Raw genomic sequence first — 18,176 nt, 5'->3', positions numbered from 1 at the left:
CCAGTCTCCTGTCTCAACCTCCCAAGTAGCTGGGACTACAGGCGCCCGCCACCACGCCCGGCTAATTTTTTGTATTTTTAGTGGAGACAGGGTTTCACCGTGTTAGCCAGTATGGTCTTGATCTCCTCACCTCGTGATCCGCCCACCTTGGCTTCCCAAAGTGCTGGGATTACAGGCGTGAGCAACCACTCCCGGCCATGTTATCTAATTTTACTCAACTTTTATACAGAGCTAGTCAAGGAAATAGGAGCTAAAGTAAATACTGTTACAACACTAGTTAATTGGCTGTTGTCTAAATCTGATTAACTATCAAGATAAAGCTGATGGAAATGCTCAAGAAATTAAATTCCACAGAACCATATGTGTGTTTCTAGGCCTATACCTTGTTCAGGTGTTCAAGGTGAACCGATGCCATATTTATAGGCTGTCTCCCAAAAGATACAATGGCTTCAGCCCTAACTCTTACCATTTTTATCTAGACCTTATCTTCTCCTAAACTGCTTGAATTTTTGTGATCTATAATGATCTGTGCTGATTTTGTTAACAATACATTCTTCTCTTTTCAAAAATAAAAAAAAGGCAAGATTGACCATACACGGTGGCTCATGTCTATAATCCTAGCACTTTGGGAGGCTGAGGCGGGTGGTTCACCTGAGGTCAGGAGTTCAAGGCTAGCCTGATCAACGTGGCGAAACCCCGTCTCTACTAAAAATACAAAAAATTAGCCAGGTATGGTGGTGTGTGCCTATAATCCCAGCTACTTGGGAGGCTGAGGCAGGAGAATCACTTGAACCCTGGAGGCCGAGGTTGCAGTGAGCTGAGATTGAGCCATTGCACTCCAGCCTGGGTGACAAGAGCAAAACTCCATCTCAAAAAAAAAAAGGTGAGATCATATATCATATAGTTACATTTAATTTTAATTCAACTAGAAAGAATTCAAAATTTTCCACATTCTTTCTGAAAACAATATTTTAAAAAGATATTGTAAGATATTTCTAAGTTAAAAACAAAGATTTAATTATGATGAAAAACATAGTTTAAATAGTCCTTTTGGTAAATAAATCAACATAAAATTGTATAAAGAAAATCTTACCCGATACATTTATGTGGGTCTTTAGGTAACTCCTGGCTGTCATCTTTCACTATAAAGAAAAAATATGAAAAGATTCTGGTTTACTTGGAGATGGAATATATGGCTTTATGTGCACTATTTCCAAAGCCTCAGTAAAATGGTAATAAAGGAATAAAAATAAGGTATAAAATCTCAAGGAGAGCAAAAGAAAGATGACAAGAAAATTTTTCAAGATAGAAAGCAGATGTCAAGTGGTAACTGTCTTAGCAGGCCATAGAAATTTGAAAACAAAAAACTGCATGATGAGAAGAGACCAATAAAAAGTAAATGGATTCACACTTCAGAACCTGAGAAACAGTACACGAATTGAAGGTGCCAGATACCTCTGGAAGGAGGGGTGAGAGGCAGAGCAGAGACACCAAAGACTTATACCCTCATCCTGTGCGACCAGATGATGACCACTGCTCAGGCAGGAAGGAAGATATTTAACCTCTGGAAAAACTGGGCCAGAGAGACTCAGGACTGGAGGACAGTGGCAACAAAACAGGACAGGAGTATGATAAGAAACCGAAAATGGAATAAATCATATTGAACAGACAAGACTCCTAATTCTCTCCCCTCGTCCAGCTGTCAGTGTATTAGCAGTGCTCTCTCTCTCGCTCGCTTGTACTTGTGCTCTCTCTCTCTCTCTCTCTCTCTCTCTCTCTCTCTCTCCCTCCCCCCCTCCCCCCACAGGACTGACAGATTCCTCTCAGGAGAAATAGTTAAGTCTAATGAAATGGCCAGGTTCTCACTGAATAATTCTACAATGAAATAAAACTGTCAACAAGCCCAGCCTGTATTCAGAACTTTCAGTCTTTTAAATAGTCCATTCATCACATGTCCATCATAAGAATGAATAGTTAAAGATCACTAGATATTTTGAGCAAGGTCAATACCATAAAAGGGAACAATCCTAACCACAAAAAAGAGAAAAATAGGAAACAGAAACATTTTTCTTAAAATCTTCCAGAATATATAATGAACAAAGAGATGGATAATAGGAGAAATTTGGTTTCAAAAAATTAGAGGATCAGATCAATAGACCCAACATTCAAATCAGAGCAGATCTAGAAGAGACAATAGGGAAAATGAAGAGAGAAGAAATTATAAAAGAAATCACATAAGAAAGTTTTCCAGAACTGAACGATTAGAGATTGAGATTTCAATAGTTTATCAAATGCCCTATGTAATGTGGAGGCAGGGAAGGGGAGGATACAAAAAGAAATATTATCCAAAATTTCAAATCACTGGGAATAAAAAGAAGGTTTAAAAAGCTTCCAGAAAAAAAGAATAAATCACAGGTGAAAAATTGGACATTGGAATGAAATTACACTTCTCAAGAGCAGCACTAGAAACTAAAATGTAGTAAAGTATTTACAATTTGGAAAGAAAACTATTTCCAAACTAAAATTTAACCAAACTATGAGTATATGAGAGTAACGTAATTACATTTTTAGGCACGTGAAGTTATAAAAGGTTAAGCTTCCACGTACTAGGAAGCTCCTAGAAGATGTGCTCCAACAAAACGAAGGAGCAAAACCAACCACAAGGAAAATGGGGGATTGAGCAGCCAGCAGGAGCTCCTACCCAGCAGGCACCAAAAAGGCCATCCCAGCACACCTGCAAGAGAACTGCCAATTCAGAAAAGAAGAGAAAGGATGGAGTGCCACAGGAAAGAGGGCTCCAAAAACAAAACAGGCTCAATGCTGATTGAATGCCTAGGAGCTGTGTTACAGCTTTCTCAGGAAGTTTAGAAGAAGAAAAGATAGTGTATACACAAAAAAACAAAGGAATGTAAAATCAGACCTTTTGTACAAGAAAAGAAAGATAACCATTTATGGTTCATCTGTGACAAGTATTTATAAAGTCATATTAATGTAGCCAACTCATATTAGGAGAATGGGGGAGAGGAAATGTGCATAGGAAATGTGCATATAAAATGTGCATAGGAAATGTGCATATAAAAGCAAAATCTTTGTATTTTATAAGATGAAGTCTATAAATAATATCTAAAACCGAAAAGCCTACAAATATTAGTATAGAATCAACTTAGAAATGTGGTGGTAAATGCCAGACCAAACAGCTAAATGTGTTGAAAGCTATTGTTGCCTCTGGCAGGCAACAGTCAGGGATAGAGGACATATTTCATTAAAAACCGATTCCTATTATGTGTCCTCTAAAACTATAAACATATATTTTTTGATAGAAAATAAATACTTAACATTTCTCGTTAAAACTAGCAACTTAGAAACGTTGCTGAAAAGTGACTGGACTATCTGGTATAGCGAAATGCAACAGGAAAAAAGAGGTATGTAACCCAAGCAAATAGATCCACACTCTGCCACGCTGTTAAACTGAGTTTTTCAGTATCTTATGACATTTGTAAGTAACAGAGTATCTGTAACAAAACTGTAATCATCAACAACAAAACTGGTTCTGAATGGTGGTGCTAAAGCTCATGTTCTGTAACAAGTGAGCAATGCTACTGGACTAAATTTTGTCTTCCCCTGACACCCAGAAAGTGTATTTCTCGGCGGAAGGGTATTCCTACACCTAACCAAAGAAATATACTCACTTTAAAAAGAAATGGCAGCCTGGAATCCTATGAGACACCACCTGCTTCAATTGTAGAGACAATTTGCTTTAAAATTGCTCTATTATTAAAAGGATTTTTTAAAACCCAGTGAACGAATTGGGAGCTTGAATTGGAGAAGAATCAAATGTCTGTCATAACATTCTCCTAATCACAAGCAGAAGGTGATGTATTTGTAGAATTATCAGGTTTTTAAAAAGTATATCACACAAATTACTATTATAATCTCCCTAATATTTCTATATTCTCCTTTATTGTAGTATTATGACTCATGTCAATTATAGCTTATTTAGATAAGCATCTGAAATGTATTAGATGATCCTCCTTTTTATGAAAAACTATAGGAATATACTTGGCTAGGAAAAAATTACCTCAGGCTTAGCTACCATCACTCAGCTTTACTCTCTTTATACTATTGTATTTTTCTTCAACCAAGAGTTTTAAAAATTATATGAAACTTCTGTTTTAAACTATAGAAACAACTATGACAAACAGAAGGTAAATATTACTTGATAATACAACTATACAGAAATCAAAATTCACAAGGATGAACTGAAAAAAGGGGCAGATAATTGCTCACATGAAACCTCATATGAAAGCTCATAACAAATTAGAAAGTAAGTAGCAATACTCAGAATCTATGAGGCAAACAGTTGTTATACATTGTCTCCAGACCTTCCTCCTCTGAGTTTTCATAAACTAGTTGAACAATACTTTGGAAGGTATTTAAAAGGTCCCCTTATCCAATTCTTGGCACCAGAGCCCTTTGATAACATCTCTGAAAAATGGTCATTTAGCTCTATCAAATAAACACTAGTTACAAAAGAACACCTTTAGTAATAGAGAGTTTACTAACTGCCAGTCTGGCCTTGTCCATTCTTTTAAGCAACTTGAATTGTTTAAAACAATTCTTCCTCATATTTGGCCAACTGGGGACCTGGATGGACTTTACCATTGAGAATGGCACAACTATAGAGTCATTTGCCTTTAGGAAAGATCAGCTGGGCACCCAACTGGCTATATAATTGTTTGTTCAAACTGGTACATTGTAAGTGAAAGGAGGTACTGGAAATAATTATACCAGGACTGTTCTCAGGCAGTCTGGGGTATGTGAGCACCCTAAGAAAGGAAAAGGGGCCAGGCCACAAGGAAAGGAGGCTGTCAGGAAATGGGAAGGTCATTGGACCTCCACACTGGGTTTGAGCTTAGAACTTGGTCTTCTTGCCAACACACCGAGGCAAAGACCTAGCTGTTCAGGGTAGGCAAACATAACAAATGTTGGGGAGAAGTTTGGGTAATGAGCAACATTTACATGTCTGCATATCACATACCAGGCTTAGACATAGGACAATAAAATTAATTCCAGACAACTGATTATGTAGTAAAGTCCCTGATATATTTAAGGTATGTTCTGACACAAGGCAGGGCCAAGCCTGTGTATTCTGAACTTCAGTTCTGCTACATCCCAGCAGGCCTGGGAAAGTATGACTGACTTGTAGCTCTAGTGTTTGTCCTGTGTTAGTTTTCTCAAGCAACCCAAAAGAAGTCTCCTTTTTCCATAGGAAATCCCTTCAAATATTTGAAAACAGCTTTTACAACTGCCCTTTATCTTTTCTTCCATTGGCTAAACATATACAGTTTCTTCAGCCTTTAGAAATGCGAGGCTCCAAGTGGAGCCTACTGTATTCCAGATGAAAGCCTACCAAGTCAGAGAAGGGTTAAATTATTATATAACACATACTTAGAAGAAAGGAATTTTCTATTACTGCTTTGCATTAAGCTTGTGATCAAATAGCTCCCTCAAGAACTTTGTCATAGAATAAAGTTCTATGGTACTGGAAAGATGCTTGGTCAACACCATTTGATTTGTATCAGACCCAAAAACCTTGAGGAGGAGGAGCAAATGAGCTTGGTCACTATTATACAGACCTAGCTAATGGATTGGGAGTCCTGGAAGGGAAATAGAAAAAGAAACAATGGAAATCTGAGAGAAAAAGTACTGTAAGAAATCAAGGCCTGTTGATTGGGAAGGTAATGATACCAGCTACTCTGCAAGGTTGCTGTGTGCTACCAGAAGAAGATGGGGCAGGATATAAAGGCAATAACTATGTCAGTAGGGCCCCAGCTCTCATTTGTGGGAAACCCTTCTGTGCACAAGAAGCCAGAAGCAGTGCTCTACTACCTGGAGAGAGAGACAGAGAGAGCACAGGGGCCATGGAGGCAATGGAGTTAAGAGTCACAACGAAGCTGCTGGCAGGACACCAAGGGTATCAGGAAAACACTGCCCAGTAGAGCAGAAAGACTGAAGAGCTTCAGGCTCTATTTCCACGTAGACTCTTAGAAGGAATTCCTGGGGAGGGAACTCTCTGGAGAAAAAAAGTTGACATCTTGCTAACCAAGAAGAAAAGTGGTGCAAATCAGTAGGATCTGGAGTACTGTAGGTGAAGTCTGGGAAAGGCTCATTACAGACTGAAGAGTTAAAATTAGATGTCATATCTTTATGATGGGTAGACTAGTTTCATTTGGCACCATCCATACACATGACCATAGCAGTCAAAGACACTCAGCTTAAGATCTTTGATGATCTTTAAAAAAGGATTGCATTGGTTGGTTTGACAAAGAGTTACAGTACGAGAGATCTTAATACCATTTCATTACTGAAAATGGATACAGAAAATATTTCAAATATTCCCTTATATAACAACTATTTCCTAGATCACTATGCTATAAATGTTTGATGTATAATTGATAATTGCCAAATAACAAAAACTAGTTACTTTTTTTTTTTTTGAGACGGAGTTTCACTCTTGTTGCCCAGGCTGGAGTGCAATGGCATGATCTGGGCTCACTGCAACCTCTGCCTCCCAGGTTCAAGCGATTCTCCTGCCTCAGCCTCCTGAGTAGCTGGGATTACTGGCATGCGCCACTACGCCCGGCTAATTCTGTATTTTAGTAGAGACAGGGTTTCTCCATGTTGGTCAGGCTGGTCTCAAACTCCTGACCTCAGGTGATCCACCCACCTCGACCTCCCAAAGTGTTGGGATTACAGGCGTGAGCCACTGCACCTGACAAAAGTAGGTACTTCTTACTTTGTAATGGCCGGTTGAAAAGTTTTAGAATTGTTCTGTACAGAGATTCATCTTTAGTCAGTATTCTGGCTGCTTCCAAATTCACTGGATTCTCTAGCACCGGATTAGAAAGCATAACCTATAGGAAAACACAGACAACATATAATTTCAAAAGTAAACTTTTTTAGAGCAAAAAGACAAACCAATATATACAACTTTCAATAAGCATTTATTAAATGCTTACTAGTATGGATCTGGAGATAGATTAAAAAATAACATGAGACATAGTCTGTACTCTCAAGAAACCTAACATTAGGCTCATGAATGTACTGTATAAAACTATGATAGATCAAAAAAAAGTTACAAGCTCCTTTCTGTAACTTATTCCTTCCTATCATATACATTTAAATTGAATTTAAATTAAGATTATAAAAATTGTAGTTGATGGTGGTTAGTGTATTTAAACTTCAAAATATTTTAAACAACATTTCAGGTACATTCCCCTTGAATAACTGTGATAATTGAAAATGTATCTCATTTGTTATTGAGAAAGAAGTAGTTAGTAATTATGGTCTCAACTTGTATTGCCCATCACCATAGGTACAGTCACAGGTGGCTATTTAAATTTAGAATAATTAAAATTAAATAAAATTAAAAATTCAGTTCCTTAGTCATTGTAGCAATATTTCAAGTGCTCAGTAGCCACATATGACTAGTGGCTACTGTATTGAACAGTGCAGATATATTGGACATTTCCATCAATACAGAAAGTTCTACTGTGCAGCAATGACCTTCAAAGGAATATTGAAGGTCAATATTAAAATATTGATTATAACCATATGGAAGTTACTTGAGAGACAATGTTAAGTGAAAAACAAACAGGCTATATGGTTTATATAGCCATGTGCCACATAATAATGTTTCACTCAACAACAGACGGCATATATCATGGTGGTCCTGTAAGATAATAATACCAAATTTTTACTGTACCTTTTCTACATTTAGATACACAAATATTTACCATTGTGTTACCATGGCCTATAGTGTTTAGTACAGTAACATGTTGTATAGGTTTGTAGCCTAGGAGCAACAGGCTATAACATAGCCTAGGTATGTATCAAGGGATACCATCTTGGTTCGTGTAAGTACACTCCATGATTTTCAAACAATGATGAAATGTTTAACAATTCATTTCTCAGAATGTATTCTTATTGTTAAGCATGTGGCAATATCCACACCATAATCGCAACGATGTAAAAATTCAGGTTCATTCATTCATTCATTCATTTTATTTAATATCTACCAAATGTCAGCATTGTCCTTGGTACGCTCTGGGAAATCAAGGATGAATTAGACCTGTTTCCTGATTTGGGGAAGCTTGTAGTCCAATGGGGAAGACAGATATGTAAGCAGTGTGTGCATTATAGTATTAGCATTCTAACAGAAATCTGCTCAGGGTACTGTTGGGTGTGTGGCAAAGGAAGCTCCCTCAAAACCAAAGCTATTAATTCTGCCTAGGAAAATAAATCAGAAAAGGTATCCTAGAGGAAGACTCATTTGATCTAACTCTCACAACAACATGAACAGCTGCTTGCTGGACAGACTGAGGAAGAAGGGAGGAGAAAATGAATTGCCAGGCAGAGAGGAGCTGGAGACTGGCCATTTCTAAGGTAACTTTAGAACTCTATGGATGTTTTTTGATCTGAATTGAACCAAGCAATGTGAGTGCAGAAAAGCATGAAGATATAAGTATGAGCAGTATTTCCTGGTGTGTTAGGGAGAGTCTAGGTGTGAGGATTAGATATGCAACAGAACTAGAGCTTACACCTGTGGAGAAGGTGGGATCCACCAAAAGATTTCAAACAGAAACATAGGAGAAAAGAGCAGAAAGCTCTTTCCTAGTAACAGTAGAGTTAAGGGTTTTCTTTATAATTATCAGTGAATTTCCTTTCCTTCCCATTATCTTAAAAATCTTTTGTAATGTGGGCATATTTGTTTTATTAATGTTTCTGAAAAATAAAAAGACAAAACTGTATTATCTACTGGCTTTCCATGATATATTTGGTAACCCTTTGGTGTCACTTTGCATTACTGTTTAATAGTAAGAACAATCATAATATTAACTAACTAGAGGTTCAGCATCCTAAATCTGAAAATCTGAAATCCTAAATACTCCCAAATTCAAAACTTTTTGAGCACTGACATGATGTGCAAAGGAAATGCTCACTGCAGCATTTCAGATGTCAAAATTTCAAATTTGGGATGCTCAAATGGTAAGTATATATAATGCAAATATTCAAAAATTGGAAAAATTCCCAATTCCTAAGCATTTCAGATAAGAAATACTCAACCTGTATTGAGTTATTTTCTTGGACCAGGCACAGTTCCGAATTCTTTACATGCATTAATTGATTTCCTCATCACAGGTTACATGAGGTAACAACAGCCCCGTTTTACTGATGAATAAATTGAGGCATTGAGAAGTGGGAAAATTTGTCCAATGGTACAAAGGTATCAAGTGACAGAACCAGGATGTGAAGCCAGGCAATCTTAACTCAGAGCCCCACACTTTCTTTTTATCAAATATTCTTCAATTCAAAAATTTCACCAGCTCATTCTAGTTTGCCCTTACTCATTACATTTTGGGATCATTTTGCTATTCTTAGGGCAGACTCTAATTTAGGTGGATGAAATCAGAGTATGTCTCAGTTTAAAGGCATTCAAAGGATTAACCCGAGATTTCTGCATATCACACTCACTCACTCCCTTAAAGCTTTTGCTCAAATGTCTCTTTCCTAGAACACAGCCTCACACAAGTAGATCCTCAATACATATTTGTAGAATGAATGAATGAACTGAACATTGAATCTTTCCTAAATATTATATTTTACTTAGTATGCTAAGATGTCTAGCCAGAAAAGTTTTATTTTATTTATTTTCAAATATAAGAAATAGAAGAAATGCAATTTATATTATAATTCCATATTAAAAATTTCAATGATGCCAGAATATTTTATATTCCAAGTATTCTAGATAATCAAAATGCAATTATCTATCTCCAGATATTATTAGTGATAAGTAGTTCCATGGATAGATTATTGCTACACTAGATCTAAGCGGTCAAAGCAAGTGTCACTGAAATAATTCATTTTAGCATCAGATGAGAAAGAAGAGTTTTTTAAGGATCAGAAACAACACAACACTGGGTGGATGTGGTAGCTCCTGCCTGTAATTCCAGCATTGTGGGAGGCTGAGGTGGGAGGATCACTTGAGCCCAGGAGTTCAAGGCCAGCCTGAGCAACATAGTGAGATCCTGTCTCTAGAGAAAATTTAAAAAATTAGCCATCCATGGTAGGACATGCCTGTGGTCCCAGCTACTTGAGAAGCTGAGGTGGGAGAATCGCTTGAGCCCAGGAGGTTGAGGCTGCAGTGAGCCATGATTGTGCCACTGTACTCTAGCCTGGGTGACAGAGCAAGATCCTGTCTCAAAAAAAAAAAAAAAAAAGAAAAGAAAAGAAAAGAAAGAAAAAGAAAAGAAATAGTACAACACTGAGGTATGCTTTTAAGGACCATGGGTCCAGTGGGTAAATGTGGCATTTGAGAAACAGGCATCTGAGAAGAGGAGAAAATCCTTAGTATAATTGTTCACTGGGTTTGATATGAGCACTAATGAGACAGAAAGTAGCTAACTAGCGCTGTCAGAAACTAAAAACAAAAGTGAATGTTTTAAGTTGTAGTCACTGGATCCACCTCTCTCAGGAAGGCAAGGCCTGTAAATGAAGAACAATCTAAGAGGCTTGTTCAACACCAGTAAGTGAAGTTAGGAGCCAAAAGAAAACCTAAGGTTATATTTTTCAGAATTGAAACCATCTAAATAATTATTTTCTTCTTTTATAAGATATGTATTCTTTGGTCTTGAGGGACCTTAATTATCTATTTCATTTTAAAATAATAGTCTTTATAATTTAAGTAAGTTCCACTTTGTAGCCTTCATATAGAAGTATGGATTTAAATAAGCGTCTCAAATTCTTTAAACACTTAAATATTCATTGTATATTTTAATCCTTATAGTTTGAATAATTAGGGTAATTAAAAGTATTAAAGTGAGGATTATATGAAATCCGTCCTTACCTGCAGGGCAAGTAAGATGCTGCTCAATGTATAGTTTGTATTCCACTTCTTAGGGTTGTCCAAAAAGTCTATACAGGGCTGACCAGTATGTGGGTCTACTGTATTAAAATAATACATTAATATTGGCATACACAATAAATTATTATTTAAAACTTACAAACATCAAAATGATAAGCCAGAAAATTTATCTGCATTTACTCTTCCTTTTTCCTAGTTCTTCTCTCTGTAATGAGAAGCACTATACCCATCCTTGGTTCCCACCCATTACCATGTTGTTTTAGCTGAATACATATGTGCCCCTACTGTTTTTCCTATCCTCTGCTCTAGCAAGATGTGGCCTTGTGGCACTAAGTTTTTGTTGTGGGATATAAGGATAAGTGTGCAATTTCTGAGTCATTTTTTAAAGGAAACTGGTTTTCCTTCTTTTTTTCCCCCCTTCCCCCTGACTGAAAATGGTGACAAACAGTAAATGCCTTAGTCCCAGAAATGAAATCCTCACGTTGAGGATGGGCACAACTTCCCTCCAGCCTTGGCCTGTTATATTAAGTTGGAAAGATGTACAGGAGCTTGACCTATGCCCTAACACAGTTAATCAATTTAGTGTTTGAAAAAATAAAAGAATAGAGTTAAATAAGAAAAATAAAAACTCTAGAATGACTAGAAGAAACTTAAAATGACTTTTATTTTCTTTTGGGAAAGGATCATCTAAGATGAAAGACAATTGCAAAAACCTCAAAGGACAAGACTAATATATCTTAAATATAAATTTATTTTAAATCACAAAAATCTCTAAATCCCAGATGTGAAAAAACAGCATAAACGAAATTGAAAATTAATGACAATTTTGAGGAAATCTCTAATGACAAATTAGAGGAAAATTTGCAACATCTAGGACAATGTGATAACGTTGTCAATTGTATCATATAAGTCACAAAATAAGAATCAACAAATGTGGGGAATGTTTACGTCTCAAGTATTCAAAGAAGTGCTTATTAAAATAATAGCAAGACTCTTATCAAATTGGCAAACAAACGTTCTTCAAAGTTTCAATGGCCAGAATTGGAAGGTGCTAAAATGAGAACTTTAATATAGTTTTTGGTGGGAGTATAAATACCACCGAAAGGCAATTTAGCTTTTTATATAAAGACTTAAAACTGTACATAGCCATCTTTTTTTGCGGGGTCGGGGGGTGTTTGAAAGCTAGTAACTAACCCCTCTCTCCCCACAAGTTCATATGTAATTATAAAATAGATCAAAGTATTGAAAGGTGGAAGTAAAAACATCAGCTACATCGTACATAAGACTGAAATGGAGAATGCACTTGATGAATGGCTTTAATCAGGCGCCACAAAAGTCCCCCTGATTTGAACGTAACTCCCAAACCGCAGGCCTGCCTAAGTTTCCTGCCTGGAGGAAAAGAGACCGTACCCAGGATGGTTAGAAAGAGAGAGTGTTGAGAAAATTCTGGGCCGCGCATGCTCAATTCTTTCCTTCATCTCCCTAATCAGATAAGTGACTTCTGGGAAGAGTGATGGAGGAAAAAAAGAGCAGTCACAAGTTTCCTATACCTTCCCTCCTAGAGACTAAACTTCCCTCTACTTTATGGAAGTGGGAGGGATGAGGACTAGGGGATAAGAATATCCCCCGCATTAAATTTAATCCAATAATTCTAACTATTTTAAACAAATAAAAGCACATGTATGTAATTAATTTTGTGTTGTAGATGCCAAAAGTAGGTTTTAATTACAATAAAATAATGTACTTGGGAAAAAATAACATAAAAAATCTAATGTAAAATGTGAATGTTCCCCTGCCTACTAATTCTACTATTTAAGACCAATATTACCAGTTGGTCTATACAAATATACACACAAACACATATATGTATACACAACCATATGTGTGTGTTTATTAAATGGAAGTATATTTTAAATTGTATTGTTCAAAGTCTTTCTTCACTTAACAATGTATTTTCAACATATTTCTGGACATAAATATTTATTCAAAAAATATCTGAATACCTACTATATGCCAGGCAGTGAAGATTCTAAAGATATAACAATGACCTAGACCTAAAAGGTTCGTAGACCTTCCTCATTCTGTTTAGAAGCAATACATGTAACTGTAGGATATTTCACTTAAAATTCCTATGTTAATGGAGATTGAAGTTATTTCCATTTTTTTCACATTGCTATTGAGAATCAACATTTTTTTTTTTTGAGACAGGGTCTTGCTCTCTTGCCCAGGCTGGAGTGCAATGGGACAATCATGGTTCACTGCAGCCTTGACCTCGTGGGCTCAAGCAATTCTCCTACCTCAGCCCCCCAGGTGGCTGGGACTACAGGCACATGCTACCATGCCAAGCTAACTTTTTTATGTTCTGCAGAGACAGGTCTCACTATGTTGCCCAGGCTGGTGTCAAACTCCTGGAACCAAGCAATACTCCCCACTGGCCACTCAAAGCACTGGGATAACAGGCATAAGCCACTGAGCCTGGTGGGAATAAACATCTTTAAATATAACATACTCTTGCACACTTGTGCCAATATTTCTACAGAACAGTTTATAAACATGGTATTATGGGATTTTAGGGATATATGCATTTTATATCTGATTCGAAACTGTCACACTACTTCCTCAAAAGGTCATGATTATATCAGAGGAACAATGTCTACCCATGCCTACTAAATATGTATGTTATCTTTTGACATTTTAGGAATATGTGGTAAATAACAATATTTTTAGTTTTAATTTGCTTTTATTTTCTTACTAGTGAGACTGATAATCTTTTTATGTTTATTTTTGTTGTTTATTCTATCCAGTGTTTGTTTATAGCCTTTATCCATTTTTTTATTGCTTTATGTTTTTTATTGATTGACAAGTGTTCTTCATATGATATACATGTTCTGCTATATGCATTGCAAATATTTTCCCTCAGTTTGCAAAAGTCAGTGTCTTTGACCTCTGAGTATGATGTCCTGGGCTGTAGAGAAGTTTTAACAGGTTTTGCAGTTTAATGTGTCGTATTTTCCAAACAGTTACTGGGTTTTATCATGCAGAGAAAGGTCTTCCTCACCAAGCCCATAAAAATTCTATTAGATTTCCTTCTTTTCCAGCATTTAAAATTTTTAGATTTTTGATCCTTCAGGAATTCATTTTGTGTATAACTTTAAGTAGCAATCTAACTTACCTTTTTTTTTAAAAAAAAAAGTTAATCTGTCCAGTGCATCATTTTTTTATAATGATGAAAAACTAGATCCAGCTAAAATATTGAACAGTACAGGAATGGTGAAGTGTATTGTTGAACCATTTAAGATGATCTTTTGAAGAATGTTTAATAGTGCAGCAAAAAGACATGTAGTTTTAAAATTAAAAACCTAGGCCAGGTGAAGTGGCTCATGGCTGTAATCCCAGCACTTTGGGAGGCCAAAGCGGGAGGATGGTCAGGAGTTCAAGACCAGCTTGGCCAACATGGTGAAACCCTGTCTCTACTAAAAATACAAAAACTATCCGGGTGTGGTGGTGCATGCCTGTAGTCCCAGCTACTGGGGAGGCTGAGGCAGGAGAACCAATTGAACCTGGGAGGTGGAGGTTGCAGTGAGCCAAGATCACACAACTGCATTCCAGCCTGGGCGACAGAGCAAGACTCTGTCTCAAAAAAAACACCATAAAAAAAATAAAATTAAAAACCTAGAGGCAAAAATTCATGTGTAATACCTCAACTGTATAGAAAAAACTCATACATAGAAAAAAAGAAAATAAATTTGGCAGAATGTTGACAGTATTTTCTCTTTGTATTAGGATTTAAGGTGATTGTTAATTTTCTCCAGCCTTTTCATATTTTCCCCAAAGAGAGTTGTTACTTTAAGAATCATAATAAAGTTCTTAAAAAGAAACATGATTATTATAAGAAACAAGGATAATAGGGACAAAGCCTCTAATGATAAAAATGTCATTTAGTTCTTACCATTTGGGTGAAAAGGAATTGTTACAAATTTCACAACTGGAGGAGCATAGTTGTACTCCGATGTAAAATGTATTGTCAGTTGGAAGACTAAACCTATAATATAGAAATAAACATTTTTAATAAAGTGTCATGTTGTACTGATTAACTGTAACCTGATTAACACTGGAGTTTCTCCATATGGTTTAGTCTTTGCACAGTTTTATTTTTAAGTAAATTGATTCATAGAGTGCACAGACTCCTCTGGATAGTATAACAGACACTTCACAATCTATTATAATCATATGTTTTCAGTCTCTTTCCCACTAGTCCTTTCCATTTACTACCTTTGTCCCTCTAACATCCACCCCTTCTATTGTATCTCGTATTGACTGAACTCACATTCCCAGAATCTGCTACACCCTTTCTTGTCTACAAGTCTTTGCTGTGCTGTTTACTCTGCCCGAATTTCCTTCTCCTTCTTCTGAACCTGGCAGACTCTTACACATTCTTCAGGACTCAACTCAAATGTGATCTCCTTGGGAAGACATTCCTGACTCCCTCAGGCATAATTAACTAATCCTCTTCCTCTTTGGCATTCTGTTCAAAATCCACAAAATGTATATTTTATTGTAATTATCAGCTGATGTGTTTCTCTCCCCTACCTCACTCCTTGAGTGAGGAATCTATCTTATTAATCCATGATTGAAAGAAAACATGATCATTAAAGTTTATAGTGGCTTAGTGTTCTTGAGATTTTTTGATTTATGAAAATTTGGGGTAAAGTCATAAAGGAAAAAATGAGAAGTAACTGCGGGGTTTTGAAGCCAATAGGAATTTTGATAGTTAGTACCTGAGCTAATGGAAGACAGAAGATATTCTCAATTGATACGCTTTATTGTGTCTGCTTCTTAAAAATGTAATAAAATTAAGATTTGGCATAAAGAAAAATACCCCAAATTTCCATCTATGTTGACACATGGCAAAAAAAGTCACATAATGAAAAAATAATGGGAATATTTTTAGAATTTTAGACAACTGGTATAATACAAACTTATTATGCATACAAAGAAGAATTTCAGGAAATTTATATAATGCAACCTTATCCTACATAAAAAGAGGATGGGCTAATAATGGTATAAAGACTTTTAAAAAAATAGATTGGTTTTGAAAATACAAACCCTGCCAGACTGAATTCTGTAGACCTTCAATTTCGACTTCCCATTCCATCATATCTTCACTTACAGGCCTAGCAGCGATGCCCTTGAAGTTAAAAACAAAATTAAATCAGGTAAAACTTATGAAGTATTTATCGAAGTTTTGAAAATCATATACCAGGTCACACTGAATTCTAAAAACTCTAATTTTTTTGATAACTTTATTTATTTGCTGCTCTGGGGAAGTGTTATGTGTCTTATTACACAGAAGTTAATATAGATCCAAGAAAACATATACAATAGTCAATAAAAATAAATCATAAGTGTGGAAATCACAAGTGGGACTAGAAAGTCAAGATTAGGATGTGTGGCTTATATACTGTTTGTATAAATCAATAACCAACTTAAGATTCAAATTTTAAAAGAAAGAAATAGTTGGAAAGTGCATGTTTCTTCAAAACATTTTATAGCTATATGAATGCTATATGAAAGGCATGAAGTGGGAACATTTTCATTAAGAAAAAATCCAAAATTACACTTGTATATAAAAGCAAAGTTTTACTATACTTGAGGAATTGTTCCAATGGAGGGACAAGAATGTATTTCATAGAAAACCTTATGAACTATGTTAAGTAACACATTTACATACACACAAAAACACTTCTGAGCACCCACATAGTTATTAAGTATGTTAGTGCTTGTCTGGGTGAGCACTGTCTCTCTATTATCTACATTTACATATTCCTTCATTGGATTCTCTTTCAACAAAGAACTACAAAGCTCAGGATGAGCAGAAACAATATCAAATGTTAGGTCCATGCCCCTGGAATGTTTGCTGTTGGACTCCATAATTGTTCCTAACATCTCCAGTGAAGGCAGTACTTTTATAGCACAGGTAAAAACTGAACAATGCCACTGAACTACATCTGAAGCAACTGTGGGAAGCACTCTATACCTTCCATGGACAGCTTTCTTTCTATTATTTCCCTTAAGCACTCCCTCTTCGCCCCCTCTTCCATTTTTCATTTTCCATAAATCAGCCTGTGGCACCCATGGACATTGATAACCTCATTGGTGGCATTAAGGCCAAGGACATTGCTTCTTTTGTGTTAAAACTATAAAGGGAAGGCATTTATGTGTCATGCTGGTAAAAGTGCACTAGACAGCAAGTAGTGGAACACAAGAATTAAGAACTAGGGCTTTGAAGTCCGAAAACCCTATAATGGAATCATGGGGTCAAATCTTTACAGAATGTTTCTGAGGCTTAGGTTTTTGGTAGGTAAAATGAAATACTACTTATTGTATAGTATTAGAATCAATGAGCATAAGCCTGCACCTACTAGTCACTAGCTACATGACAGACCCTGATATTCAGTGCCTAGATCCACCTAAATTACTCCGCATAATATGTTCAATAAAGTTAAGCATTATTATTTTGAAGTAATAATAATTGTTATTAATATGAAATACATTACTTTAGTGAAATGGATTCATTAAATAACGATACTGTAGTTGCAAATCAGGTTTAACTAAATTATCACTTATAGAATAAACATTGGTTAAACTGCCTCTTAAAAATTGTTGCACAATGAAACACATCCCTCTACGTGCCCAGTACTTACCTTATAATTGTTCTCCTTGAGATCATAGAAGTCTCTTTGCAGCAAGAGGTAAGCTCTGCCGTGCATGATAGGCAGTGGAGGGTCTGGCACTTGTCCCCAAATGCCTCAGGTTTACTCTGAGGCGGATATTTGAAGTTATGGGTCACTTTCCCACACTTAGTAAATTGACATAAGTTACTTGCTTTTTAGACTCGGAACGCTCCCAAGATAAGTGGCTTCTAAATTTGGGGTATAACAATGACTTCTTCTCCTGACTCCTCTAAACGAGCAGTTCCCGAAGGAAAACTTGGGCACTTCCTCATCTGCGGCGTTTCACTGCAGTGCCAGCTCAAAGCCCAGTCTCAAGACAAACTTGGATGAGCAACGGAGACAAGCCCGAGTCGTCGGCGCTTGAGTGGGAGTGAGCGGTGTACGCCTACCAAGATCCTAGCAGGTTGTCTCCGCTTCACAGGTGCAACCCTGCAGCCACTCACAGGAGGAAGCAAATCGGTTGCCAAGCAACAGGCCCCCGTGGGGCAGCCGCGAGACAGAGGCAGGGGGTTGGCCGC

General features: G+C 36.6%; 1 protein-coding gene across 3 annotated transcripts in view; it reads right to left on the bottom strand.

Moving 5' to 3' along the window:
- UBE2U (ubiquitin conjugating enzyme E2 U) overlaps positions 1-18,176 on the bottom strand; it is a 63,303-nt gene that overhangs the window by 44,516 nt on the left and 611 nt on the right. Inside the window, exons 1-6 of one of the 3 annotated variants that reach the window (XM_003892001.3) lie at positions 17,629-18,144; positions 16,031-16,112; positions 14,874-14,966; positions 10,907-11,004; positions 6,797-6,914; positions 1,094-1,142 (exon numbers count right to left, since the gene is read on the bottom strand). In XM_003892001.3, the coding sequence (XP_003892050.1) occupies positions 1,094-1,142; positions 6,797-6,914; positions 10,907-11,004; positions 14,874-14,966; positions 16,031-16,112; positions 17,629-17,694 (506 nt within the window). In that variant the 5' untranslated portion in view covers positions 17,695-18,144. Of the gene's footprint in view, positions 1-1,093; positions 1,143-6,796; positions 6,915-10,906; positions 11,005-14,873; positions 14,967-16,030; positions 16,113-17,628; positions 18,145-18,176 lie in introns of those variants that run through there. The other 2 variants (XM_009209896.2, XM_009209899.4) reach the window with 2 other exon arrangements.

Source organism: Papio anubis, chromosome 1 (assembly GCF_008728515.1).
Source record: "Papio anubis isolate 15944 chromosome 1, Panubis1.0, whole genome shotgun sequence".
Classification (NCBI taxonomy): domain Eukaryota; kingdom Metazoa; phylum Chordata; class Mammalia; order Primates; family Cercopithecidae; genus Papio; species Papio anubis.
The sequence above is the reverse complement of the archived record's forward strand: the minus strand, read 5'-3'. Positions and strand labels throughout refer to the sequence as shown.